At 40.5% G+C, this 27,298-nt stretch overlaps 1 protein-coding gene across 1 annotated transcript in view; it reads right to left on the bottom strand.

Moving 5' to 3' along the window:
- Positions 1 to 27,298, bottom strand: part of PARD3B (par-3 family cell polarity regulator beta) — a 907,405-nt gene that overhangs the window by 363,050 nt on the left and 517,057 nt on the right. The window contains exons 11-14 of the mRNA XM_081095604.1: positions 25,436 to 25,621; positions 11,384 to 11,554; positions 6,971 to 7,103; positions 1,448 to 1,547 (exon numbers count right to left, since the gene is read on the bottom strand). Of these exons, the coding sequence (XP_080951730.1) occupies positions 1,448 to 1,547; positions 6,971 to 7,103; positions 11,384 to 11,554; positions 25,436 to 25,621 (590 nt within the window). The remainder of the gene's footprint in view (positions 1 to 1,447; positions 1,548 to 6,970; positions 7,104 to 11,383; positions 11,555 to 25,435; positions 25,622 to 27,298) is intronic.

Raw genomic sequence — 27,298 nt, 5'->3', positions numbered from 1 at the left:
TTTTATCTGTATATCTTTTGTAAATACCTTGTGTTCTGCTTGTCACTTTTACCTACTAGCCTTCCACCTTCTAGAGCAGGGGTTCTCAACCTTCCTAATGCCGAGACCCTTTAATACAGTTGCTCATGTTGTGGTGAACCCCAATTTCATGGTTACAAATTGAACATAATTAAAGCATAGTGATTAATCACAAAAACAATATGTAATTATATATGTGTTTTCCGATGGTCTTAGGTGACCCCTGTGAAAGGGTCATTCGACCCCCCAAAGGGGTCGCGACCCACAGGTTGAGAACCGCTGTTCTAGAGGGTAGGGTTTACATCTGATTTTTCTTTGCATTGTCTCAACAGTTTTGCACATATACACAGGATAAACACTCAAGTAGAATAAATAAAAGTATTCTTTAAAAGGAATATTTAATGCCACCAGTCTGTCATCTTTGATTCAGGATTGAGGTAGGCAATGGAAATGAACGCACAAAATTAAATATGCCCAGATATTCTTTCAAAAATCCCCAAGAGACACAGATCTAGAACATGAGTGCAATTATCAATCTAGTTTGTGAAACTGTCTTTGAGTGAGATAGCTGACTTCAAAAATGTTGGAATCAGAGATAGCTAAGTATAGGTAAGCTGCCGGCTAATAGAGTTAGCTATTCTCTTGTTGTGTTGCTTTAATTTTTAGCAGATTGTAATAAAAAGTATAATAGGAATAACACCAGCATTGCTGCAAGAAAAATGAAAAAAATTTCACACGATTATCATGGGACATAGAATAGAATACAATGCACAGTTTTAAACAGCCATAATAAATATAGAAAATAGCAAAGGGGCAATTTAATGAGTTTTAAAATTCATCAGAAGAACAAAATCTATGAATTCCACTAGTTAAATGGTGTGTATGCTTGCAAATCTCTCTCTCTCATGCTTGTGTGATTCTAAAAAATATTGATTTTTTTTGGTTTCTATTACAAAATGGATATAGCAATGGGCACTCTTTGCAATATTTTAGATTATATATGGCATTGCTTTAATTTTTAGATTCCATTAACTTTCTTGGAACAGCTATTTTTTAAAATACCTTTAGGGTTTGCCAATTACAAAAGAAGAAAAAAAATAAAAAACCCAGCTTTATGTCTTCTCAGTTTTGCTTTATAGCTTCCCATATAACTTTTCTTTGATTTCCACTGTTTCCAAGTTTTTAACTTGGCAAAAGAAAATCCAACAATTTTCTTAAGTATTTTATAATATATGATGAATCTTAAAAAATTCCAAGAAGCAAAATACGAACAATCGAAGCTATCGGCTATAAGAAGCCTTCACTGGAAAGGAATTATAGGCACTCTGAGATTTCCATTCTGGAAAGAAAAAGAGTTAAAATAAGGTTGCTGGGTTTTCCCCAAAAAACCATAACTAGGAACATTTATGGTATATCATTTTATCGATACCTGTGGCTGTAATCTTCAAGGCCCAATTCCAGAACGGGAAGTGGTGATGGAGAAGGAGGTACTTCGCTCTCGGCCCATCCATCACCGGGAAGCAATGGCTCTATAAACAAAGAACAAATGAAGCTGTAGTAAACTGGGGGCAGAATCATTCAGTGCCGGCTTGTGCTTCAGTCCAACTCTCAGACACAATTTTCATCAGCACATAAACCAGTCTCGAAATAAACAAGTCCTCAGATGGAACGGAGGGATTTGTAGGAGAGCTAGTGCATGCAGCCTGGGCAAGGAACTCTCAGCCTGCTAATGTTTTTACGCTGGTGACCCGCTGGCAACTCCTGGCAAGTCCATGCATCTTGACTACCTTTTCCTTCTCAGGAAAGGCTGACACACATTCATTCCCTGTGATGAGGGGAAGATTAACAGAGCTATTTCTGTCATGACAACAGTTTTATAAACAAGACTCTGTAATGAATGCTCTGGATTATATGGTGACTTAAGCATTTGCCTTAGTGACCAAAAAGTACTTGAAAAAACCATGAGACACAGTATATCCACTCCCCATGTAGACATAGTAGAGAGGAGTGGATATACTGTATCTGTTTCATAACTGAAACCCCTGGGCTTAGGGTCTTGGAAGCATAAAGACTGAAGTCTGAATCTTGATTTTCCTACCCACCAAAAATGTATACTTTTTCAGCCTAATCTTTTGCACCAGACTGGCAGAGCTAAGGAGCGACAGCCAAGATTCTATGGCCCTCAAGTCTAAAATATTTACTGTCTGGCCCTTCACAGGCAACGTTTGCTGACGCCTGGTTTAGACTATTTTTGAGGACTCTAATGGCATTGTTTTCATCTTTACATCTCTGATAGTATGTTCTGCACAATGGAGGGAACCAATAAACATCAGTAAGACTGAAAAGTATAATTCTATTTCTGATCTCCACTGTAGAGGTAGTGCCTTCCATGCTATGGAGGGGGGGATAGATACATGCTGGCACATCAGAAATAACTGTACTATTAGGTTTTGCCTCAAAGGACCCCAGGGAACACAAATTCAGAGAGACAGGACATAGAACCAACGTTTGATTCGGGGTAGGGATGAAAGGCTTAGAGGAGACCCCTTTGGGTGATCCTGGACAGATTTGGGGCAATGGGTGACTGAGGCAGGGGCTGGAGTGCATGTGAGCTGACCTGGAGGGGAAGAAGGAGTAGGGCAGGAAGGGAGAGGTAATCCTATATAATAAAAGGCTAATATGCAAATCGACCAAACAGTAGAACGACCAGTCACTATGATGTGCACTGACCACCAGGGGGCTGCCCCCTGGTGGTCAGTGCGCTCCCACAGGGGAGCGCCATTCAGCCAGAAGCTCAGCTGACAGCTGGCGAGTACAGTGGCAGTGGCAGGAGCTTCTCCTGCCTCCACAGCAGTGCTAAGGATGTCTGACTATAGGCTTAAGTCTGCTTCCCCAGGGCAGCGGGCCTAAGCCTTCAGTCAAACATCCTCCAAGGGCTCCTGGACTGTGAGAGGGCACAGGTTGTACTGAGGGACCCACCCCCTGGGTGCACGGGCATCTAGTAACAAATAAGAGGCAAACTGTGCTTAGGCTATTTCTTGGCCCACAATGAGATCTGCCAGCAAGATTCTTCGGAAAATACAGTGTTGGTGGACTTTATTACCATTCAAATGCTTAGTAGGATTTCACAGTGACCCCCTGGGACACAAGCTCCATCCTCATTACCATCCTGGAACCACACTTTTTCCACTGCAGGCATTGCTAGCGATTCTCCAACACAAATGTGAATTTTATGGTGTTACAATTTCTACAAATGTTAGTTCTAAAAATGCCTTTTCTGTGGAACAGCTTGACAGAAATATTCATGTATATAAAAAAAAGAAATGTGGAACTGTGGGTGGTATGTACTATTATTACAAAAATGGATGGAACACAGCATATCAACATTGGATTTTTAAATATACAAAGGAAAGCAAAAAGGGAAGAAAAAAAAGTCAATGTTTTGGCTGTAATAGTTCCTTTCCTCACTAGACATTTTTGTCAAATCAATCTTGTTTTTCTAAAAGAGCTCCCTAAAGGACTGGGTTTTGGTGAGTCAATACTCACTGTTTTTACAGGTCTTGGTGACCTATTGCCATCTCCCAGGCGTCTGAAACTCGGCAACTGCCAGTGGTTCTCAAAACTTAAAATGTTATTAAGATTACATAGAGGTGATGATCATGGTCATCTTCTATAGTAGGGATGGGCAACCTTTTTGTGAATGCATGCCAAAACCAGCAAAATCTCTGACTCAAAATTCTTCTGCATGCCAACCCTAATTTTTTGAGAACATATTACGCCTACTTGATATCTCTTAAGGTGTACGTATGTGAAGAACCTTGAAGAAATAATAAAATTCATTTGAGCAACAAAAACACAGTATATGATGATGAAAAATACATTTATTTTTTAATGTATACATGTTATGTAAAATTATTTATCTAAGATGCACCGATACTGAATTTATCTGAAAAATAAAAAAGTCAATATTAAGAAAACAATTGTATATGGAAGATTATAAGAGAGGGTTTCATGTGCCAGCAAAAGTTACTGGCATGCAATGTTTGGCACGCATGCCAGGGTTGCCCAACCCTGTTCTATAGCATCATGTTTATAAATTCTGTTATATATATATATACTTTTGTCTCTAAGTCAATATGCTTATATGAAAGTAAGAGAATTTTACCCACTGGCCTCTTACAATTAAAATTTCATGAGTCTATGCTTTTATAGGCCTAATTCTTATAACATAGTATATCACAGATCCACAAGAAAACAATAAAATAGATGTTCTCCGATGTTTAAGAAAAAATGTTTAGTGAGTCACTTCTTGAAAGGACTGGATTTTTTATGTTTCCCTTAGAAAATTGAGGTCCAGGGAGGAAGTACAGTAGGAACCTTGTAGATAGCTGATCTGCATGGGTTTTCCATTGGTGTAAATGTTGTTCTACCTGGATTTACATCTCAGGAGGAAGAGAACAGACAGAACTGCCCAGTGGTTGTCTGTGGCCACTGTGCCTAAACAACTCCAATCGTCCATTGGAAATAGCAACTCTGAACATTCTATTGACATTCTAAAGTATTACACGTTTGTTTTTAGCACGTTGAGTGGACTTTATTATTGTAAAACTTTTTTCTGGGTGTAGTCTTATACTTTATGTAGTTCCATAATTTTAGCCTTTGTTAGCCTTTCTAGGTATTATCAATATCCTTGAATGTTTCAATGTCCTCTAAAAATATACTGTGCAATTATCACTTCAGCATCATGTTTTATAGGTACTGAAAACGAAATGAGATAGGAGGTAAGGTGCTCAATGCTCCCGTGGATGTCACAGGTATACTTAGGAATAAAACCCTGAACTTGGATGGCCACTGAACATGTTTCTTGAGAATTAAATGACAATCAAGTCATATTAAGGCTACATGTTTCAATATAGGCACGGGAGGGAGATGGCTGGTTTAGTCTGTGGAAAACTTGCTGTTTCTTCCCCAGATTCTACTGCTGTTGGAATTGAAGGTCTCAGGAGGAGATCTTGCTTTGTCAAGACAAATTTTAATTTTCAATAAGATAAGAAACATACTGAGTATTTCTTCCTCTGATACAAAGTAAAGTGGGTTTCTCATGGATATTTTTAGGTAGAAGGACTTGAACAGTTTCAAGGGACCGTGCTATGGTGCAGGGAATACACTTGAGTCTGGGAGATGGGCTGAATCCAGGCTGTGTGGATCAAGTGTGTGTTCCTGGGTTAATTATTTACTCTCCCGACTTCGTATTTCTTCATCTGTAAAATGAGGGTAATAATATTACCCACTTCGAGTGTACATGTAAATTGCTTAACACAGTACCTAACAGACAGCAAACACTTAATAAATGGTCACAGCTGTTGCTACTGCTCTCAATGAAATGGGGGAATTCAGAGGGAAAAATGGCATCCCATTCTGATGAAACAATTTAATCTAGAGAAACCTCAGTAATCTCAGAGTTGAGAGACTGTTTCCACATAATTAACTCCTGGTAACATCTTACATGTAAATAAGGGATTGATTACATAAACAGTACTCCATTCAATAGATGACTATGCAACTACTGAATGTGATGATGTAGAATATCCAATGGCATAGGAAGGTGTTCCTAATGTGCTATTAATCTAAAAACAATTCCATGAATATTACATATAGTATATTTCACTTCCATTTCACTTTTATACACATATTTGCATGAAGGAAAGACTTGCAATATATACATAAAAATGTTATGGATTAACATCTTTGATAGAAGTATGAGTAACATTGGCTTTTTATTGCTTTTTCTCTAATTTGTTTTTTTGTAAGGAATATGTATTGCTTTCACAATACAAAACTTAGATTCAGGGAAATAAAAAGACTTTTCTTGGTGACCTGAAGTAGAATTTTTGAAACACAAGGAAGAAAATCCAAGTGTTTCCTATCTCAAGCTCAGCTAGAAATGTGACCCCCCCCGCCCCCCCACAGCAGGTAAAAAGCGTGGGACAGTACAGTGAGACCTGCACAAGGATGTTCCCACAGTCACCGAGGTCTAGGTCAGCCGTTGGCAAACTGCGGCTCGCGAGCCACATGCGGCTCTTCGCCCCCTTGAGTGTGGCTCTTCCACAAAATACCACATGCGGGCGTGCACGTACAGTGCAAAAACTTCGTGGCCCATGTGCAGAAGTTGGTATTTTGTGGAAGAGCCACATTCAAGGGGCCAAAGAGCCGCATTTGGCTTGCGAGCCGCAGTTTGCCGACCACTGGTCTAGGTTCATGATATTTACAGAATCAAGCGTAAATCTGTGAATCATGTTAGGACCACTTAATGATTTAATACTAGTCCACACTTAAAATATATATATATACACACACACCCACACACACACACACACACACATATATATATTATTGATTTCAGAGAGGAAAGGAGAGGGAGAGAGAGAGATTGAAACATCAATGATGAAAGACAATCATTGATCGCCTGCCTTCTGCTGGCCCCACACTGGGGATCGAGCCTGCAACCTGGGCATGTGCCCTGACTGGGAATCGAACCGTGACTTTCTGCTTCACAGGTAGATGCTCAACCACTGAGCCATGCCAGCCGGACCACATATTTTTTTTTTTTTTAGTTTAGTTATTTATACTTCTTAACTTTCAATATTAAAATATTCTAAAAAAAAAAAAAGGAAAAGCGGCAGTTGCCATTTTGTTTCCCAGGCGCGGCTTGTTTTGCACGAGCCCTCCGTGTGTGGGGCACCAAGCGCAGAAGCTGTCACTTCCGCTGGAGGCGATGCCAGGAATCTGCTTCACAACTTCGGAGTCAGCTCTCCCGCCCGCCTCTGCGTTCACTCCTCAGAGCAACAGGGTCTGCACTTGGTTTAATGAATGCCCCTTTACAAAAATAAACATCAAAACACACTGGTGTTTTCTCGCACCACCTGAGCGGGTGACCAAGGGCAGGCCTTACCTCTCTGCTTGTGGTGTGGACAGTACGTGCTCAGCGGATGCCACGTGCCATCCTCGCTCCTCCTGCAGGTGGCCACGGCGCTGTGACAGTTCTCAGAGCACGGCTTCGAAAACGCCCCACACTCTCCGGGCTCCTGAGGGATGGCCACAAAAATTACATTTGCTTTTTAGCTATGTTCCAACTCGGTCAATGAAAGCAAAGCAAAAGAATGATTGATTGACGAATAATCTTCCAAGAGCCTGTTGCCCATAAATCCTCAATTGTGGAAAATCAAGATGGGTCTATCAGTTAAAACATCCTTGAATCTGGAATAGAAAAATACTGACAATGTGGTACTAAGGCTTAGGAGTGCTGATAGCCAACACAAAAGGGGATTAACTTTCCCCATTTACAACTGGCTCCTTCCAATTTTTCTTCCATCTGGGAGTACAGCTTGTGGTGGTGTCAACACAAGAACACAGCTCATGCCAAGGACGTGTCTCTGCCAGCCAGCTGGTTCCCTCCCTCCCTGGGGACCGAGTGCACACACTCCAGGACAAGTCAGGTTTGCCGCTGAAATGCCACGAGTGTGGCCCAGTGCAGACGCCAGGCCTTCTGGCCAGGAACTAAAACAAGCTGCTATGACCATGCCAGACTGGGATCTCCTGAGAACTTTTTCTCTTTTTTTCCATATTTCCCTCTCCTATTATGACTTAGAAACTCTAGTGAGTAAACAAATTCACAGTTTCCTTAAAACTGCTGAATCCGGAAGAACACCCCAAGCCGTGTAGTAGGTGGGGTCGATATGGAGAGCTATCTGTACAAGAGGATGGAGTCACAGAGAATGGGGTTTTGATCCTCTTCACATTATGTATCTTCCTAACAGATATCAAGGAAGTCACTTGGAATCTATCTCCTGGCCGTGCCCTTGACCGTTTGGGAGAGGAACGTGCAACAAGGGGAGACACAGATCTGGGCCCAAAGCCCCAAGGCATTTGGCCCAAACAATGCAGTTGATGTATACTTTCCTCTTTGGTGACAGTGTCCCGCTAGTGAGAAAATATTTAGAAGATTCATTTTATGCATTCTTAATACTGAAAATGTTTTCAGTGCCTGAAGGTCCTTTCTCTTTTTGTCAAGACTTATAACACCTTTTCCACATCCTTTGCCTCTGCACTGCTGGCTGGCACTCAGCAAACTGCTTTGAAGTTACAGCTGGAGCCCTGGCAGGCAGGGGAGGTAGGACTTACCTTGCATCGCCTCCTGCTTTCGGTTTTAAAATTGAATTTATTGGGGTGACATTGGTTAATACAATTATATAGGACTCAGGTGTACCATTCCATAATACATCATCTGTATATTGTATTGTGTGTTCACCCCCAAGTCAAGTCCCCTTCCATCACCATTCACCCCCTCCCCATGATCCTCTCCTACCTCCCTATCTCCTTACCTCCCCTCACCCCCTTTCCCTCTGGTATTCACCATACTGTTGTCCTGCTATGATTTAACAACAACAAGAACCAAAAAAAAAATTGTTTTTTTCCTGCTTTCCCAGCTCTTTGATAAATGACACAATCGATATCCCAACAACTGATCAGTAAACAGCCTAATTAAAGTGTTCAGCTTGTAAAATGGAGCTGCCATGGAGCCCTCCATTAGTGTCCCAGCCAATAAAAAATATAATGGATTTTTAAACATATTCTGCTTCTACCAAGATGAGCTTGCAGCGGGAAGGAAAATGTTTTGGGGAAAGGGGAAAAAAACACACAGAAAACAGGTCATAACCCATTTTTTAACACCAAGTCTCCAGGCTCAAATAGAATTACAATTGAACCTCAAGCGCATCCTTTGAAAAACATGTTTCTGTTTAAAATGCTTTTGATTCAATCAAGGGCTCATTAGGTATTCTTCACAAGGCCCTCATCAAAACTGTTTACGCATCTTGTACATCTGGGTAATGTGGAAAAATACCCCAACAACTCTATATTTTGACTTTTCTTAAGTAGCTTCTTCAATTTTTATATCAATATAAGGTTCAAGTAACCATTATGGTATTCTTGTCAAGTCTACTTGATTTGCCTGAATGCATGAGCCATGTGGAGACCTTTTTCTAGGTTACAGATGCTTTCTTATTGCACCTGGGGGTGATTGCTGGCCCACAGGAGAATACACCAAAAACATGAGCACACAACATATGCTTTCACATAGTAAAACACAGATTTGGGAGATCAAATAGCTGCAGATTATTTCTTTTCAATTTAATAAAGATTAGCTGTCTTTCTAAGAAAACATGCTCTTTAATCTTCATGGGCACCACAGAGATTCTCAATAGCTCGGAGAGTCAAATGCCTGCTTATCCCCCATGGAAAGCATGTAAATATTAAGAAAACTAAAAATGGATCTTGTTTAAATGTCCTCATAAAAATTGCTTTTTGTCCCATTTCTTATTCACAGTTGATTCCCTGATGAACTATATTAACAAGACATTTCTGGGGATGGGCAACAAATGGAAAGTTTAGTACTTTCTTCTGATGGTATAACTGTCAACCCACCCCAGAGTGTGAGATTTAAAATGAGAAAACCTGCAATAAAGAGAATGAAAATGATAAAATGTCTCTACTAGATGAGCCAAAATACAGAACAGTTATCCACTAAGCATTCATATGTTCTAGAGAAACACATAAAATTAGGGAAGATGAGAGATGGGGGATAACTAACTCTTAACACACACATTCATTTATTTTTTACTTTTGCTATCTGCACAAGCACGGTACTCTAAAGCAGTGTCCTCCAGACTTTTATATTAATTGAAGTATCTTTTTTTCAAGAAATCTTAAGTGAGGTCAAATACACAGATGCACAGACTGGTCATCTTTCACCAACAACTGGGTTCCATGAAGTCCTAGGGCTCTAGAGTAGGAATCAAATTAAACCAGAAAGCAGCCAATTCTTTCAAGGATGGGAGCAATAGATATGGGTTTTACAACTATGTACATAAGTAAAATGCATTAAATATTCATGGAAGACTCTCTGTCACTTAAGCAGACACAAGTGTTGAAATCCAGTTGGCTCATTATATATAGGCTCCAGTAATTGGCCAATTTACATTTATTTAACATTTACAAGGTTATGTACAGAAGAGTAAAAAGGTGCAGTTACTCCTTCCCAATAGCTGATAATATAACAAAGTAAGAGGCAGTTTATGTGTACTACTTCAGCTAACCCTTCAGACGAAGTAGGTCTCAGATGGAACCTTTATTCATCCATTCAACAATATTTATTAAGTGTCTACAATGTGCTGGGAAATGAGGGATAAAACAGACAAAAGTGCCTGTCATCTACAAGTACCCAGCACTCAAGTATGGATGTCTTCACATTGCCTGGAAATGGCCAACCTGGGATTTAACTCAAGTAATACAAAACTACTTTCTACCCTTGTCAATTTGAAAACCCTTTATTATTTTTTTTAACTTGAACTTATTATTAAAACAAATATTTTAGTTTGTTTTAATAGTAATCTATTTTAATTCTGCTCATTGTATTATACAAACATGTTTTGTTTGAGAGAATGTGTGTCATTTGTTGATGCTTTTCTTAACTGCTCTAAACATTTTTCTTCTTATCTTTTCTTAAAATAATTTCAGCAGCATTTAATAATCTCTTCATATAAGAGAAAATAATGTTAACATCATTGTATAATATATATGATTGTATATGTAATACTTGTTTAATATAAATATAATCCTATAATTGTAAGTAAAATATTTAGGGATATTAGCGTTCAAGAATATTTTATGCTTATACTTCATGTGTAGGTAAAAGTATTCCATACAATTAAAAAAATTCATAAGGAAAAAACAATAAAACATTTTAAGTATTTTTATTTAATTAAAAGCATATATTTAATAACATAAAATAAGCAGTTTGCTTAATAGATCACATTTTAAATTAGTTAAGTTCCCATTTTATACTATCCACGTGTGCATTATGGGGGATAATGCAGACATTTGATTGCTTTATAATGATCTTCACACTGAGCATTGTACATATCTGATTAAGAACTTTCTAAGGTATGGACACTGCTAGCACATAAATCAAAGATATAAAAAGATGGTGCATAGATTAATAATTTATTATGTGAATAAAGCCTTATTCATAAAGTCCCGGGCTCTAGGAATTTCTGGGGAAAAAGTAGAAAATATGGTCCTGTTACATTTGATAAATTACTTACTTTATATGCACATTTTTACACCTTCTAGTTATGCCTGAAATATACAACCACCTGTTCACCACATAAATCCATCAGAGAACTTCTGGGGCATATTTTTCCAATTTCAGAATCTGTGTAAGTCTAGCTACCATACTAGTGATGGAAGTTTGCATATTCAGGAGGCCATTTGGGCAATTTGCTGACAGAAATATGGATTTGCTCACCTCCATCGGCCTCTCTGGCCTCCTCAGAATCACCAACTGGATCATCCCTCGTATGTTTCCTTCCATGGACATTGATCGTCTAAGTGTTTCCATAGCTTCATGGTTGGACTTTCCCAAGAGAGATTCCCCATTAACTGCAATCAGCTGGTCGTTCATCCGCAGACGACCGTCCTAGGGCAGAGGAAAGAAAAACAGTCCTAAACAGAGAAAAGTCTGGTGATGACATGAGGCTGTTCCAGGGAAAGTTCAAGTTTAAATACAAAAACAGAAAATAATTCAGCTATTAGAAATGATTTATTTTCTATGGCAGAAAAACGTTCTGGAGCTTATCAAATAGTCACAAAGACAAGCAAGAATGAATTGTGTGAAAGTATTTTTTTAGAAATCTTCGAGTCCTGAGACGCAATAATGTAGATGTTTGTATAACGTCTCTTACTGAGAATCTTTGGCAAGTATGCAAACCCAGCCTGATTCTGCCATTTGCTCTGGCAGGGACCATGTTGCTGACTCCAGGAAAGGGGTTTGAAAACCAAAGGAAGTGGTCATATCCCTTAGGAACAGGGTTTGCATTATTAGGCACAGAGAGACATCACGCTTAAGTGCCTTGTGCATGACAGTGGTAATGTGTCTTCAGATGTTATTGCTGCTCTAGTGGATAAAATTCTCATGCAATTTTCTCTAACACAACCAAAAGTTGCTAGTCTGATAGTCTGCAAAGGAACACAGAAGTATGTCTTGAAGGACCAATTTGCTGTGATGTCCTCTGGCAGAAAAGCTTGAGAAAGGGGATTGTCAAGCCTTTTATAAGGAGGTTCTGACTGCTGAGTACTTTGTCCAGCATCTGCAGGAACAAACGGCACCTCAGCATGTGACTAGGCAGCCCGGACTCTAGACTAATTCAATTCTCGGCACCAGTCATCCTCAGCCAGAATCCCTCACAAAAAGTCTAGCAGTAGCCAGCTCTGCCGACAAAAGAACTTGAGGGGACCACAGTTCATCTCCCCTACAGGCAGCCTGGTGGTGAAGGGGTGCTTAAAATATTGACAGTCAGATTAGAGACATGAATTATGTTTTGTTGTCCACTAGGGTAGAAAGTTCTTGCTATGAGGCACAGAGGCAGTGTTCTGGACGTTATACCGTGGCTGCTGCTAATAAATGTAATAGAAATCACAGTAGGTGTGTACAACAATTTACCTTTCCAGAGATTTTTTCCCCATTAACAATCTCAAGTGATTCTCACAGAATCCCAGGCAGTGAAGTAGATTAATGCTTTTCTTCACATTTTACAGATAAGAAAATTGAGGCAAGTGATATGACTTGCCCCAGGTCACAAAAGCAAGGTCCAGACAAACCAATCCAAGGTCAGGTACCATGCACCTGGTCTCTTCAGTGTCTCCTAGAATTCCCTTGTCATTCCTCTCTAGACGGGAATTGGGCAACACTGAAACAGGGTCAGGAAAACATTAAAGAGTGTTAGCAGTTGGAAGCATCTGGGATCCATGTTCAAATGAACAGACTGAAATCACAAGGAAAACACTTCCTTAAGAAAGGAGAAAAGCAGACAAAGTGACCAATTGGACCAAAACTATGGCTCAGACAAGAAATCCTGTGGACAAGTTGATGAGCTTCGACTAGTGCGGTAGCAGATGGTCAGAGGACACTCCTCTGCTGACAGAGGGAACAGGGTGAGTAGTGACAGCTGCTCTGGGGAGTTAATGTCTTAGAAAAGCACTGTATACACCACCTGCTGGAGAGGGTGCTGGTCACATGGCATCTCGGGGGCCACCCAAAGGAGCATACCCAGTCTCAATGAAGAAATTGAGATGGCAAGGCAATGGGATCGATAGAGAAGGGTGAACCATCAGAGCTGTAAAATGCCTGAGTGGGCTGTCTCAACAGAGCTCTGTCCCCTCCCTTCCTCTTGTTTTCCCACTCCACTTAACCTTTACCCTAATTTGGAGCAAATCTGGAAATGAGATTTACAGGAAAGGCCAATTGAGAAAGAAATCTTTTATTTCTGTTATCTATTTTGAAGGAGGCACAGAAAGAATAAGATTAAGGTTACTGGAAATGGGGGTAAAACAAAAACAACCATAATGGTTTAGTCCTACGAAGGAAGACATTTGATGGAAGGAGGATTACTGGGCTGAATCTTGTGAAGGAGGTTAGGAGGGTCACTCAAAATCTTTTTAGGACGACTGGTTTTTAAAGAGGAGGAGGAAGCAGAAGAGTTGGATCAAGATCCTAGCTCTGCGAACAGGAAATGAGGACTAGTGCTGGATTTGTAGAGGCTTAGTCTTGGCAGGACACCTTGTCCTCTGGAACAGGAAGAAGAAAGATAAAGTTTGAAGCTGTATGAATATCTGTAGAATGAAGGAAATGAACTCTGAGTGAGATCCCACCTGGTAACCTCTTGTGAACCTGCTCTGTGAGGTCTGGGACCAGGTCTGCGTGAAGAGGTAACCAAGAGATAAGGAGATATAAAAAGAACATTTTTTGGGGGGGAGGGGGGGAGGGAGCGGCGGGGGAGGTAAGTAATCTCTTACCAACACGTACTAAGCACAAGCTTTTCTTTTCAGCTGCATTCCGAGTCTCAAGCATGCAGAACTACACTGAAGTAGAACATGTTTGCTGAATCCAAATCCCAAACAAAAAGGCAGGTCAGGTCATCGCAGGGCAGCTGTGATTTTTTTTTTTTAGAGACATTCACATTCATCACAAGTAGCACGGTAGAGCTGCGGGTGTGATAAAAATCCACACTCTCTCATTTTCAGGCTTGGCTAGTCTGTTGCTATCGGTGTGTGCTTTTTCTTAAAAGATAAACGATGGGTAATTTCACTAATGGTGATGCCGCTAAGCACCATGTTGTCCTAACATTTAGAATATAATCACAGAATTTAGAGCTGGAAGCATCCCTAGGGGTCATCTTGCCCAACCTCTTCTGTGTACAGATGAATAATGTGATGGCCAAAGAGGAGCAGAAACCATTTACTGAACTCCTCTTAAGAGGAGGCACTTAAATTAGGACTTGCTCAGCTAGTTAAAGTCAGCACTGTGTCAGAAGAGCCCAAGTCCTGACTTCTCGGCATCACATATTCACTAGCCATTCTGTTGTCTACAAAGATGACCATGACTAGTCCCTAAAGCAGTAATGCTCCAAGCAAAAAGGAACTTTCAGACCCAGAGAGGACAATATGTTACATGATATCTCCTAGAAGAGAAACCTACCTGCAAAGCCACTCAGATGGCTAAGGATGTGAAGACAGGAGACTGAGCTGGGGGATGGAAGAGCAAGGAAGTGAACTAGAAGAAGGAGAAAAAAGAAAACACCCCTCTATATATACCTCCCCAGGTCTGGTCTTAATGTAAAATGAGGTTGGTTCAATGAGGTCATTACTCCTCACTCATCAAATATACTCAAAATTATGTATGTCTAGTCTGCTTTGGAGTAATTTTGTCAAGAAGAGTAGTTTTTTTATGGCTTTATTCCCTCTCCCCCATTGATACTATGTTCAAGCAAATGCTTAATTAAGCATGAGGATGCTAACTCTCATCAGCTGATTGTATATAAGTGAATTCAACTATCTAAGGATATTCCTCAGTAATTTTAGGATATTTATTTCATTATAATCTGAGCCATGTTTACATTTGTTTGTTTTTTAAAAAATCCCTTTCTACTACGGACTGAATGTTTGTTATGCCCCCATGCCCCTGCCTGAATTCATATGTTGAAATCCTGACTTCCAACATGAGGTTATTAGGAGATGGGGCCTTTAGGGGTCATGAGAATGGAGCCCTCATGGATGAGATCCCTGCTCCCTCTGCCATGTGAGGTTACAGCAAGAAGATGCCCACCTATCAACCCAAAGGGAGCCCTCACCAGACTCATATCTGCTGGTGCCTTGATCTTAGGCTTCAGCCTCCAGAATTGTGAGAAATAAATTCCTGTTGTTTATAAGCAGCCAGTTGATGGTATTTTGTTATAGTAGCCTGAACACACGAAGACACTTTCCTTCCTAATCACAATGACAGCAACTATACTCTCACCTCTGGCAAGCCCATAACCAATGTATCCATCCTCAAGCTAGGAGAGTGTACAGGAAATTTTCCAAAGAGGAAGAACAGAGAAAAGATAAGAAGTAACTTCCTCAAGGGCACTTTAGGTCAAGTAAAAACTGGTAGGAGATTTAGGTCTTCTCCGTGTCCTGGGCTGGCTTCAAATCTTATCAGCCCTCACCTGGTTCAGGAAGAAGAGTGAACTGGGAGACAAGATGTTTGAGTTTTACATCTCCCTTTAACTGAACACTAATACAGGCCAGTCCTTGTGCAAATATTTGGCATATGTTCTCTTATTCATTCCTTACCACAAGCTACTACTCTCTGCTATTTAAGAGATATAAAAAGGAGGCTCAAAGAAATTAAGTGACTTGTTAAAGGGCACAGGCATGACTAGGTATACTTGTCTTTGAATCAGACATGTAGCTGTCATGCTACATTGCGTCTAAAATCAGAGTTCTAGAGATGATTAAAGGCACTACAGTTATTAATGACAAGAATTATTAATGATTTTCTACTTTGTGCAGTCATCGTGCTAAAACCTTTACATGCACTAGACTATTTAATCCATACAGCAATCCTATACATTAGGGACTATTTCCCCATCTTATAACAAGAAACCAAGGATCCGGCTGGTTGAGTGCATTATGACAATTCACATTTCTAAAAGCTGATTTGAACTGCCTTATTCACTCTCAAGTTTTCAACCACTTTGCTAGTAATTCTTGTGTTTTGGAGGCTCTTAGCCTCCTTTGAGAATCTAATAAAAGCTACAGAATCTCACCTCTTAAAATAAATATGGCCCTAGCCAGTTTGGCTTAATAGATAAGAGTGTCTGCCCGTGAACTGAAGGGTCTCAGGTTCAATTCCAGTCAATGGCACATACTTAGGTTGCAGACTGGATCCCCGGTCCTGGTCCTGGCTCGTGTGAGTGGCAACCAATCAATATTCTCTCTCACATCGATGTTTCTCTCCCTCCTCCTTTCTACTTTCTTTTTTTTTTTTTTTAATATATTTTATTGATTTTTCAGAGAGGAAGGGAAAGAGATAGAGTTAGAAACATCGATGAGAGAGAAACATCGATCAGCTGCCTCCTGCACATCCCCCACCGGGGATGTGCCCGCAACCCAGGTACATGCCCTTGACTGGAATCGAACCCGGGACCACCCAGTCCGCAGGCTGACGCTCTATCCACTGAGCCAAACCGGTTTCGGCAACTTTCTTTAAAAATCAATGGAAAAATATCCTCAGATGAGGATTAACAACAACAAAGATACATAAATAAACAAAAAATAAATATTTACAGCATGGTTTCTCCTCAGCTGGACACAGTACCAAGTGATGTTAGCAGTGGGGGCAGCCAGGAGGAGGCATTTCTAGAGTGGCGTCCAGTGACCTTGGAGTTCAGCTCCCACTGAATTCAACGGCTTCTGGGTACTACTTCTGCCATGATTGCCGGTGACATTACATGGTCCAACCCACCTCTTAGGGCCAATTTCTTGTGAGGTATCTTTATCTCTAAAGTTCTCGTGATTATAGAGGGGAGAGTAAGGAAGCCATGGTAAAAAAAAAACAAACCAAAACTTGCCACCACAGAACCTGAGACAAGCATGAGAGAGTAGGCTGGCTTTCCCAGGAGTAGCTGGCCGGGGCCCAATGCCAGTCTGCATTAGGCCATGGTGTTGAGAGGATTAATCACGACCAGATGTCGGCTCCTGCCTCTGCATGTTTCTAAAGCGGCCCTGGGTAAAGCCTTCTGGGATAGTATCCACACCCAGAGCCCAAACCCCAAAGCCGGGCTTCAGACTGCAGAGCAGGGTGTCCTTGGAGCGGGTGGGCCTCCAGGCAAGAGGGCCCCTGACTGGGGGAGAGGGTGTCCTGAAAAACACCTTCTCCACTCCCTAAAGTCACTCCATGACAACAGCTGCCTGTTGTACTTTTAAACAGTCACAACAACAAATCCCAACCTAGGAAAGAACCTTGCATGTCAGATTGAAATATTTTAATTTCATTGAAAAATAGTAGTGATGAAAGGAACAGAATAAATCAAGATTTAAAGTACAGTTTTAAAATAAAGAAGTGGAATAAAGAAAGTTGGTAAGACTGGAAGCACATAAATTCTTGTCTTGAAGGGTACTTACCTCCATCAGCCAATGCTTTACATCATCTGTCCTAAGACCGTTTCAACCCACATGAATGGGACATTCCTGCCCAACCAGAGCTCTATTTTCTAGGGGCAATACGTTGCATTCTGGTGTATACGCCACAGTGACTTGACCCACACTCTTCCTTCCATCCCAAATGTCCTCTGCATTCCCGCTCACCTGTTGAATAGCTATCGTTTATAACAAGGCTCAGCAACTGCCTTCCATTCATATTTTTCTCCACAGACAGAATTAATTGCTCCATCCTCTCACCACCCATATTTTATATTTGTCTACCATCACCCTGATCATATTAGAGTTGTTTATATATTTCCCTTATTATGCTACTACCTCCCTAGCTTATGGAATGAGCTGCCTTCAGTTTTCTGTCTCCAGTCTATTGTGTATTGCATAACTCACTGCAGATGTTCAAGAAATACTTTCTAAGTTGAGTCACTTGAAAAACATTTCATTCAGGTGCTTTGGGCCTGGTGTAAGTTTCAACTACAATAGACCAATTGTTTAATTTACAAACTATGACTCTGGGAGAGCCGTGAATCCAGGCTGGCTCGGGTACACCCGCACATGTTCCGAGAACCTTTACAGTTTTAAAAGTGAAGCTTGATTACTTACTGCGAACTGGCCCAATATCAGGGGGTCAGCTATGCAAAATTTTAAATGTATTGACCTAATTCAGCTATTGCCGTAAAAGTCTCACTTCATTTCTATGTAGCAAACCAGTGAAGTTCCAGCAACATACTATTGAGTCAGCACTGCGGCATCTGAGACTTTTTAAAAAAGATATCTGAAGAGTATTTCTTTAGAGCATCACAATATACATAAAAACCATTCTGATATAATGTTTTCAAAATGTGCTATAATTCTTTCCATTTTGAACACCTCCTGGAAACATGGGGCATGAACAAATACACCATAAGAATGAGCTTTTATTATAGTCATTACTGATTCTTACAATTTCCTCAGCAGGACAATTTCAGAAGTCCTGACTTAGCACAAATATTCACTGGCCTCCGGTGCAGTGATAGCATCCTCTGCTTGTTTTACACTTTTTCTGTCTCCTGTCATTTCAGTTTCCTCTCCATCCTTTCCTATCCACTTCCTGATTTTCTCTTTTCAGTTTACTTTGGCCTAGAAAACCTGCTAATAAAAAGTTACCAAGGCGTATGTTATATATGAATCAAAAAGATTCTGCATGAATGCCTAACCGGATTAGAATCTCAGAGGCTTCTCCAACTTATTGAAAAGTATTTATTTACTTAAAAAAACAAAATGAAACAAAGTGTGCTCTCGTCCATGCCATGATTGCTAAAGGCCTGGTAACTAGAAACATGGGCCCAAAACAGAGCATTTAGAACAGCGGTTCTCAACCTGTGGGTCGCGACCCCTTTGGGGGTCGAATGACCCTTTCACAGGGGTCACCTAAGACCATCGGAAAACACATATATAATTACATATTGTTTTTGGGATTAATCATTATGCTTTAATTATGTTCAATTTGTAACAATGAAATGGGGGGTCACCACAACATGAGGAACTGTATTAAAGGGTCAAGGCATTAGGAAGGTTGAGAACCACTGATCTAGAACAAAACTCTGAGCACATTATAACTCCTATCAATCCCTACCAGGAAGTGGGGCATGGCTTCCTAGGTGAAAGGTGCTGTTTTCAGACAAAGGATCATCACCTTAGGATATCAACTTCTGTAGATTATAATTTCCTTTTTAATTAGGTCTACCAATGCTTTATTATTATTCAAGCCTACTGAGATCATCACGGAATCCAAAATATACATCAAATTGATGTAGAGTTCCAAAATTTTACCCAGCATGGTATAAATTTGTTCCTCATTTGCATGTCCATGCATGAAATAAAAATGAGAGAGTGATAAAGATCAGCAAGAAAAGTAATGATGGATGTTGGATTTTAAACATAATATTACAATTGGTATTTTTCTCATTTTTAAATTACTAATTTCACTTCTTAAGGTAAAATTCTTTAAAAATATGTTTTTATTGATTTTTTAGACAGAAAGAGAGAGCGAGCGAGATAGAGAGATAGAGAGGCAGCGATCGGTTACCTCGCATCCAGACTGGGGATCGAACCTGCAACCTGGTTATGTGCCCTCACTGGGAATGGAACCAGCAACCTTTTGATGCACAGAACGATGCACAACCAACTGACCCTCACTAGCCAGTGCTTTGTGTAAGATTCTTAATGGAAAAACAGTGAGTGTGACTTTTTCCTGGTAAAGTTCCTGTTTTCAGTTGTCCATAACATGTATAATATTTTTGTGATTAGGATGAACTTTAGAGTTTGGCTTCTAACATTTGAGGATTTGCAATGGAGCTATTTATACCTTCAGCGTGTATGGTCCTTTTGTCAAAGGTATAAATGTAGAAGATATGACTACTTGTAATGATCCTTAAGGCTCTACCAGTAGAAAACGTTATCAACTTTAAGGAAAATGAATAGTTAAAGAAATCATTTAACATTAGTGTTCCTTAAAAAGCTGTTCTTTTTATCTTCCTTTAAATTCATTAATTATAGATCTGTCACATGATTTATAGATACCAGCAGAGATGAAGGTGGAAATTACTCATGCTGGGAACTCCTACCGGACCCTGTTAAGAGCTTGGATGCTATTAAATGCTCCTCATTATGAAGAGACAGGGAGGTTTAGCATCAGCCCATATTCCCAGAAATTCTGGAACTGGGCAGAGTCTCTCCAAAAATTTGTATTTTAGTCATTTTAAAAATAGGAGGATTGCTTGTATTAGATAAAACTTTATCTTCTACCAATTACTAAATAGTGTAAGATTATGAAATTCTGCATCGAATTTCCTAAGCACACCAAAATCAAATCATTTAAATTATATCTATTTCATATTCTGAGTGCATGCATTTGCAATTAGCTATGTCAGGCATTTTTCCTTCATTTAATTTCATCATCATCAAGTAGTATTTATTAAGCACAAACCTCGCTAATTAATTTTCTAGAGAATAACAGGTATTCTTAAATTCATTCTCTCTGTTTTAGAGCCCTTAAATAATCTACCTGATACATGACATTTTCCCTTAGCAAAAATTGTCTTTAAATTTTAATTTTACCTTATTATTTCAAGGTTTCATAGGACACTTTTCAGTCCCAAAGTCCGTATATTCCAATAAAAAAATTGGACTGTGAGATTTTGGTTTTTACTATATGTTAATAGTCTATCTCAATCTTCAAAATATCACTATTCTAGTGATATTTTTCTAAAAGTGATTCATTGTTAGGTAAAAAAAAAAATAAGTAGTTTAAGTTAGTATAATCAATAGATGTAAAAATGCATTTTCTCCAAAAAAAAGGTTCAATTGACATAGTACATCAAAAGCAACGCAAAAACCAAACTAAACAAGCCACTGATTTCAGAATTCAAAATGTTTACCAAGTAAGTGAAAACATTTAAGATCTTCAATCTGATAATCAAGGTTTCATGGAGAAAAGGACAAGCTGATTTTTGTGTGAATTTTGGGAAAGGAGAGTATTTTTCTCAAGGTATTTTTTTTCCTAAATGCAACAAAGACAACATTTCTTTTCACCTAACAGTAACAACAACACCACATTAACTTTAAATTCCAATCACAAAAGAGGAATCTTGGAAAAGCATCCTCATGGCATACTAACGTATTCCACTTATAATGCCTGGGTCATAAGAAATTAACACATATGCTTATGTCTAGTCCAGCCGTGGGCAAACTACGGCCCGCGGGCTGAATCCGGCCCGTTTGAAATGAATAAAACTAAAAAAAAAAAAAAAAGACCGTACCCTTCTATGTAATGATGTTTACTTTGAATTTATATTAGTTCACACAAACACTCCATCCATGCTTTTGTTCCGGCCCTCCGGTCCAGTTTAAGAACCCATTGTGGCCCTGAGTCAGAAAGTTTGCCCACCCCTGGTCTAGTCGATGTTGGTTCTGGAAACAATTGCCCTGTACTTCAGGGGCAAATGCCCAGGAAGAATGACAGAAACTGAAGTGAAACTACAGACATACAGTAATGCATGTTATTGTTTAAGCATATTCGGATCAATACTTCTAGTTGTAGTTGGCTGTTATGGTCCAAGGTCACTTTGCACATTGCTAAGGAAGCTCAACGCGATGCCTCGGAGGGGGCCACTGACAACTCTAGATGCAAAGCAGTCTGAAATGGCAGATGCTGTGTCCAAACACGAACAGGGAAGAGTTTCTGGGCTTCTTGACTGGAATTTCAATATTTAAGCATTTGGGTAATTCTGAATAAGTAAAAATACTACTTGGTTTTCCCTTAGAGTGAGTGAGGCATTCACTTCCTAGGCTAGCTGAATGCTCTTACTTTCAAATAGAGCTTTACTTCTCTGTTAGAAACGACTCAAACAAGAGCTGAAATGATAGAAAGCAGCAGCCTGAAAGGTAAGGGGGGAAAAACAGAAGCCTCCAAGTGCAGTCCCAGTCATTCCAGCGTTTTACATCTGGCAAGAAGTAGGCTACCTTTGTTTACACCAACCGGGGAGAAAACAGCACACAGAATCCACAGGAAGAATTTGGTCATACTTTTCAAAGGAGTTTAGTTTTCAAAAACCTACCTTCCCTAAAGGGAAACAATACCTTGAGAACCAATTCGTGGTCTGAAGGGCCAGGAGGAAGACTGTGCTCCCGCAGAAAGATTATTTTGTTGGTTTCAGGTAAAAACCAGGGGCCAGATGCTAAAGCCCATGTTCCCCAAGCTTATCTCCCCTTTGCCCCGGGGACCTGCAGTCTGTTAGATTGGTATCTCCTGAACAGGGACAGGAACAAAGTCTCAAAACAATTTTTGTAAAACATAATCCTGAATCACAGAGTGGGTGGCAATTTTCTGAGGAGTAATGGTAGATGATTGGAACGGCAGAAGGAGAACAGCGAAATTCTCTTTCTGTTTTCTCTAGTGAATCAGATTTCTTGTGAGCAGTGCTTAGGCCTCTACCCTTTCCACTGCACGAAGTAAACAAGACAAATGGATACCAAACCTTCACAATAAGGCTACATTCATGATTGATGCTGCTTACTGCCTAAGATCAGCTATAAACATGCTGTCCAGTGGGCTTTAATGGTGTGATCGTCTGACTCAGCAGACCAACATCAGGAAAGAAATTTACATAAATGGAAAGTGAAATCCTTCTGCAAGAAACAGGCTTGTTAGAAACTGCTTAGGTCAGGAGATGCTCACTTTCACAAACATGGACATACATATTAAACCAGCGCTCCAGTAGCCGCTTGTGCGTAAGTTATTGCCCATAAAAAAGGCTAAGATGTTTGCTTTTAATTTCCCCAAATTCATTTCCGTTTCAATTTTACTTGGAATAAATTCTGCAAATAGAGCTGTCATCAGGAATAAGAAGAGTGATATCAAGCTGATGTCCACCAGCACGACCAAGACTCGCCCTCAAACGCAGCACATGCTTAGGTGGCTTGGCTCAGCATGACAAGCCTGATACAAGATAGTTCCAGGGCAACGGGCCCTGATCTCTAGGAAGATAAACCGAGCGGATAAAGAGCCTGCATCCCAGGGCAGCATAGCACAGGGTCTGAAGGCAGACTGCCTGGGTTCAGCTCTCAGGTGAAGCAAGTCCTGGCGGGGTGACCACAGGCACACCGTGGAGGGGCACTAACCACTGCAATCATCATCCAGTGTGAACGTCGAGAGTAAAACGAGAGAAGCCAGAGAGATACATTCCACGCTGTCCAGCATATATTTGCACGAAGAACAGTGAACGTTATTTGTTGTTGTTATTACTTTTATTCCTTCTGTTCCTGGTTCTGCATTTTGGAGCTAGACTGTTGGTAAATTGGATGACGGGCTTCAAATCTCCATCATTCTCTGCACCCACACTTTGCTATGGCTTCATCATGGGTGGACTGTATTTCCTCACACCTTGGATTGACTTTGGATTCAATCATATGACTTATTTTGGCCAATGGTGTGTGTGTGTGTGTGTGTGTGTGTGTGTGTGTGTTGTTATTATGAGCCAGTTTGGATCCCAGAACTTAAGAGGCTTCACCCATTGCTGTGGGCCCTCTGACAACTCATGGATTAAGAACGTGCTGCAGCTAGTCTGCTGGCCCAAGACACCAGGGTAGTGGGGACCACAGTCAGACTTGTCAACCTACAGTGTGAGAGATGTTGGCCTGAATCTGAACCCCTCTAGCTGCCCTGCAGTCATGAGGGTCACGAAGGAAATAAAGGTTTATCGATGTATGTTTTTTAACATTTTGTCACTTATTATACAACAAAAGCTGATGGATCCAAGGGGTACATTAAGGAATTGTCTCTCCACAATGCATTTCTTACTACCCAAGGAAAAAGACTGAAAAAAAGACATTGTTTTGCAGTGTCTATGAAACAAAAGTGATATGGAAGGGTGAAGAAGAAAAATGGCCCTAGCCAGTTTGGCTCAGTGGATAGAGTGTCAGCCTGTGGACTTTAGGGCCCCGGGTTCGATTCCAGTCAAGGGCACATGCCTGGGTTGTGGGCTCGATCCCCAGTAAGGGGTGTGCAGGAGGCAGCTGATCAATGGTTCTCTCTCATCATTGATGTTTCTATCTCTCTCTCCTTCTCCCTTCACACACACACACACACACACACACACACACACACACACACACATATATATGAAAAATGCTCCCACAAAACCATGATTGGAGCTCATGGTTTTGACTGCTCCTATAAACCTAACTAGGTATGCTTGGGTTTTGTGGGGGATATGGCACACATTATTAATATCAAGATTATTAAAAAATGGCTAACATTTATTGAAGGCTTATCATAGGCACTGTGCTAGGCACTTTATACATATTGTCTCTTTTTTGTCTTCGCAAGAGCACCAGGAGGTAGGCACTATTAATTTTACTCTTTTTACAAATGAGGAAAGCGAGGCATATTGAGGACAAGTGACCTGCTTACATTCACACAGTGAGAGTGTAGCTGAGGCCACAAGCAAACTCAGGAAGTCTCACTGTCCAGCAGGAGCTGAAGGCAAGCTCAAGCACGTTTCCCTCTGTGATCACTTTACTGCTGTAATCACATGGTCTGTATCACTTTATTTAATCCTAAGAAACCCCATGGATTAGGTATTACTTATCCCCATTCTACAGATGAGGAAACGGGAACATGGCAGGTCAAGTTCCTTGTTAGCAGGTGGTGGGTTGGAATTGAACACAGGCTGTCTAGTTAACTATACCTGACCCCATGCTAACAGCTATGATCACACTCCCAATCCAAAGGAAAAAGGCAGAATCCCATTCTCCCCTCACCCCCTTTTTTGGGGGAGAAATGTATAAGCTTCTCAAGTTCAAAGGCAAATCTGCATTCCCAGCACCATGGTTATCTCCAAGTGCGTAAAATGTGATAAATGGCCTTTAGCTTCTACTACAATCACTCACAAGCTCCACTGAGCTTTCTTTCTTGCAAACGCAATTTTCTTATTTGCTGCCTTGACGTTGACTTATTTTTTTTCGTTCTGTTTTCCTGATGGTGTATTTTTAGGTCTGTCAGCTTACACATCCAGAGTCATTCGCACAGAGTCATAAAAAGAATGCAAGAGAGCATGTTAATCATGGTGGGTTTGTAGAGCCATGCCTAGGAAATGAAATTAACCGCTTCAAGTAGGAGGGGAAACCCCTGCTACCCAGATGTGTCCACACACACCTTTCTGAGTGCAGCAGGAAGGCCCAGTGGTCTCCCCTTCACATGCCTTCTCCATCCAGACCTCAGGCCCAAAAGCTGCACCTCTGGGTACCTCCCCACTGATGGGGAAAGATCATTCTTACCCACCTTAAAGGCAGCACCTCCATGGATGACGGATTTGATAAAAATCCCCATGTCGGTTCCAGTTTCTCTGGATTTGTTCCCTTTCAAGCTCACCCCCAGACCAGCAGAGCCAGAGTCATTCAGGGGGATCTCAAAGGTGAGCTGGTCCGTGGTCTCCGGAGAGAGGGCCCGGCAGTCAGGTTCTCCTTTCTGTTGGGGAGATGGACATGAAAAGAGTGGAGGGAAGAAAGCAGGTTAATATTCACATACTCACATGGCCAAACACAGATGCATTTGGTAAGACAACGACTGGACCTTTAACAGCTGCATTCCTTTCCCCATGGGGCAAAGGGGAGGGGGGTGTCATTCTCTCTGCAGGGGCCACCATGTCCATGGAGAGGTGGAAGGGTTTGGGGGATTATAGTTGATAATGGGCCAAAGAGAGGATCCTTTGGCAAGGCAGGGCCATGTCATTTGAAACATCGCATAAGTATTTGGAAATTCGGCAAGATAGTCTCAATAATTAAACAGGCTGGGTATTAGACTTAGGGAATCCTAGGTACCAGGAAGCCCTTAGATGTGGTGTGGTTGTAACACCCTTCATTTTACAGACAAAGAGACAGAGCTTAGTGTAGAAACTTCCTAAAATTTTGAAGAAATATCTGGTGCATATAATTTAAAACATATCATTTACTGTGAAAGCAATGCTACTGATAAAGATGGCCCGTAGGATGCGGAGCACTGGGAAAAGAGCATGCTATTAAGTTAGAGAGATGTGGCTTGTAACGGCTATCACTGAATCAAATTTTACTTTGTGGAAACTCAGGCCTTACCCATGCTTCCCTGGGTAGTATAATTGACTGGCAACCCATTGTTGAGCCTAGACAAAAAGTATAATACACAAGAAATATTCATGGTTGTTTTTTGTTGGTTTTTTTTTGACAAATGACCTGGAGCAACAACAACAACAAAATGGCAGTTCTCAGAAAATACAGAGGATGGTGAAAAAGATAGGCATCCAGGGAGAAGGCCGTGGTTAATCATATTTGGTCCCTAGTATGTCCAGTACTTCCAAATATACACTAGAAAGTGCTGCCCGCGTGGTCAGCTTTGCAGGTGCCCCTCCTACATCGCTCAGGCTTGCAGAAAGACGAAACGCTGCCACAGGGGTTAACATTCGAAAATGAGATAGCCCTGGAAACCATCGGCTCTTGAGGTCGGTAGTTCCTTCCTCTCCATAATTATGTCTAGACACTCTCATCTTAAGGTCACTTTGAGGGACTCTTATGTAAAATTACATATTTTGAAAATTACTGTGAAGGTCTGAACGCCAGTCACAAAATAACAACTATACAATCAGAGGTAGCAAAGAACCCATAATTAAAACAGGATTTGGAGGTCTGATCATAGCCAGATCCACCAAAAAAGAGAAAATCCATGTCTAACTTTAAAGAAATAGTCCCTTCATTTAATTTCATTGTAAATGAAATTAGCTGTAAATATTTTGACAATAGATAGTTTCAAAAAAAAAAATGAAACTTTGCTTAATTTAATGAACCTATTACAGGCTAGCTCTTTAAACTAACTCATTTTATTATTATCTAAGAAAAATTTCATTATTTGATTCAAACTAGCTGTCCTTTTTCCATTAAAATGCCAGAGTTAAAGGTAAATTATTAGCCTGCATCTTTGTTTTCCAGAATGCCCTATTCGGAATCCATAACATTTCAAAACCATTTATGTGTCCAGATCTCTGTGGGATTTAGTGAATTTAAGAGTAATAAAGTTCTGCTGAATTAAAGTATAAATTAAAGAACAGCTGTTCTCGCTAGAAGTTTGTGAGAGAGAAAGACCAGGAAGTTGCTCTGGCTTTTTATCTACCGAGTC

The sequence above is a fragment of the Myotis nattereri genome (assembly GCF_964212035.1).
Source record: "Myotis nattereri genome assembly, chromosome: 7".
Classification (NCBI taxonomy): Eukaryota; Metazoa; Chordata; class Mammalia; order Chiroptera; family Vespertilionidae; genus Myotis; species Myotis nattereri.
The sequence above is the reverse complement of the archived record's forward strand: the minus strand, read 5'-3'. Positions and strand labels throughout refer to the sequence as shown.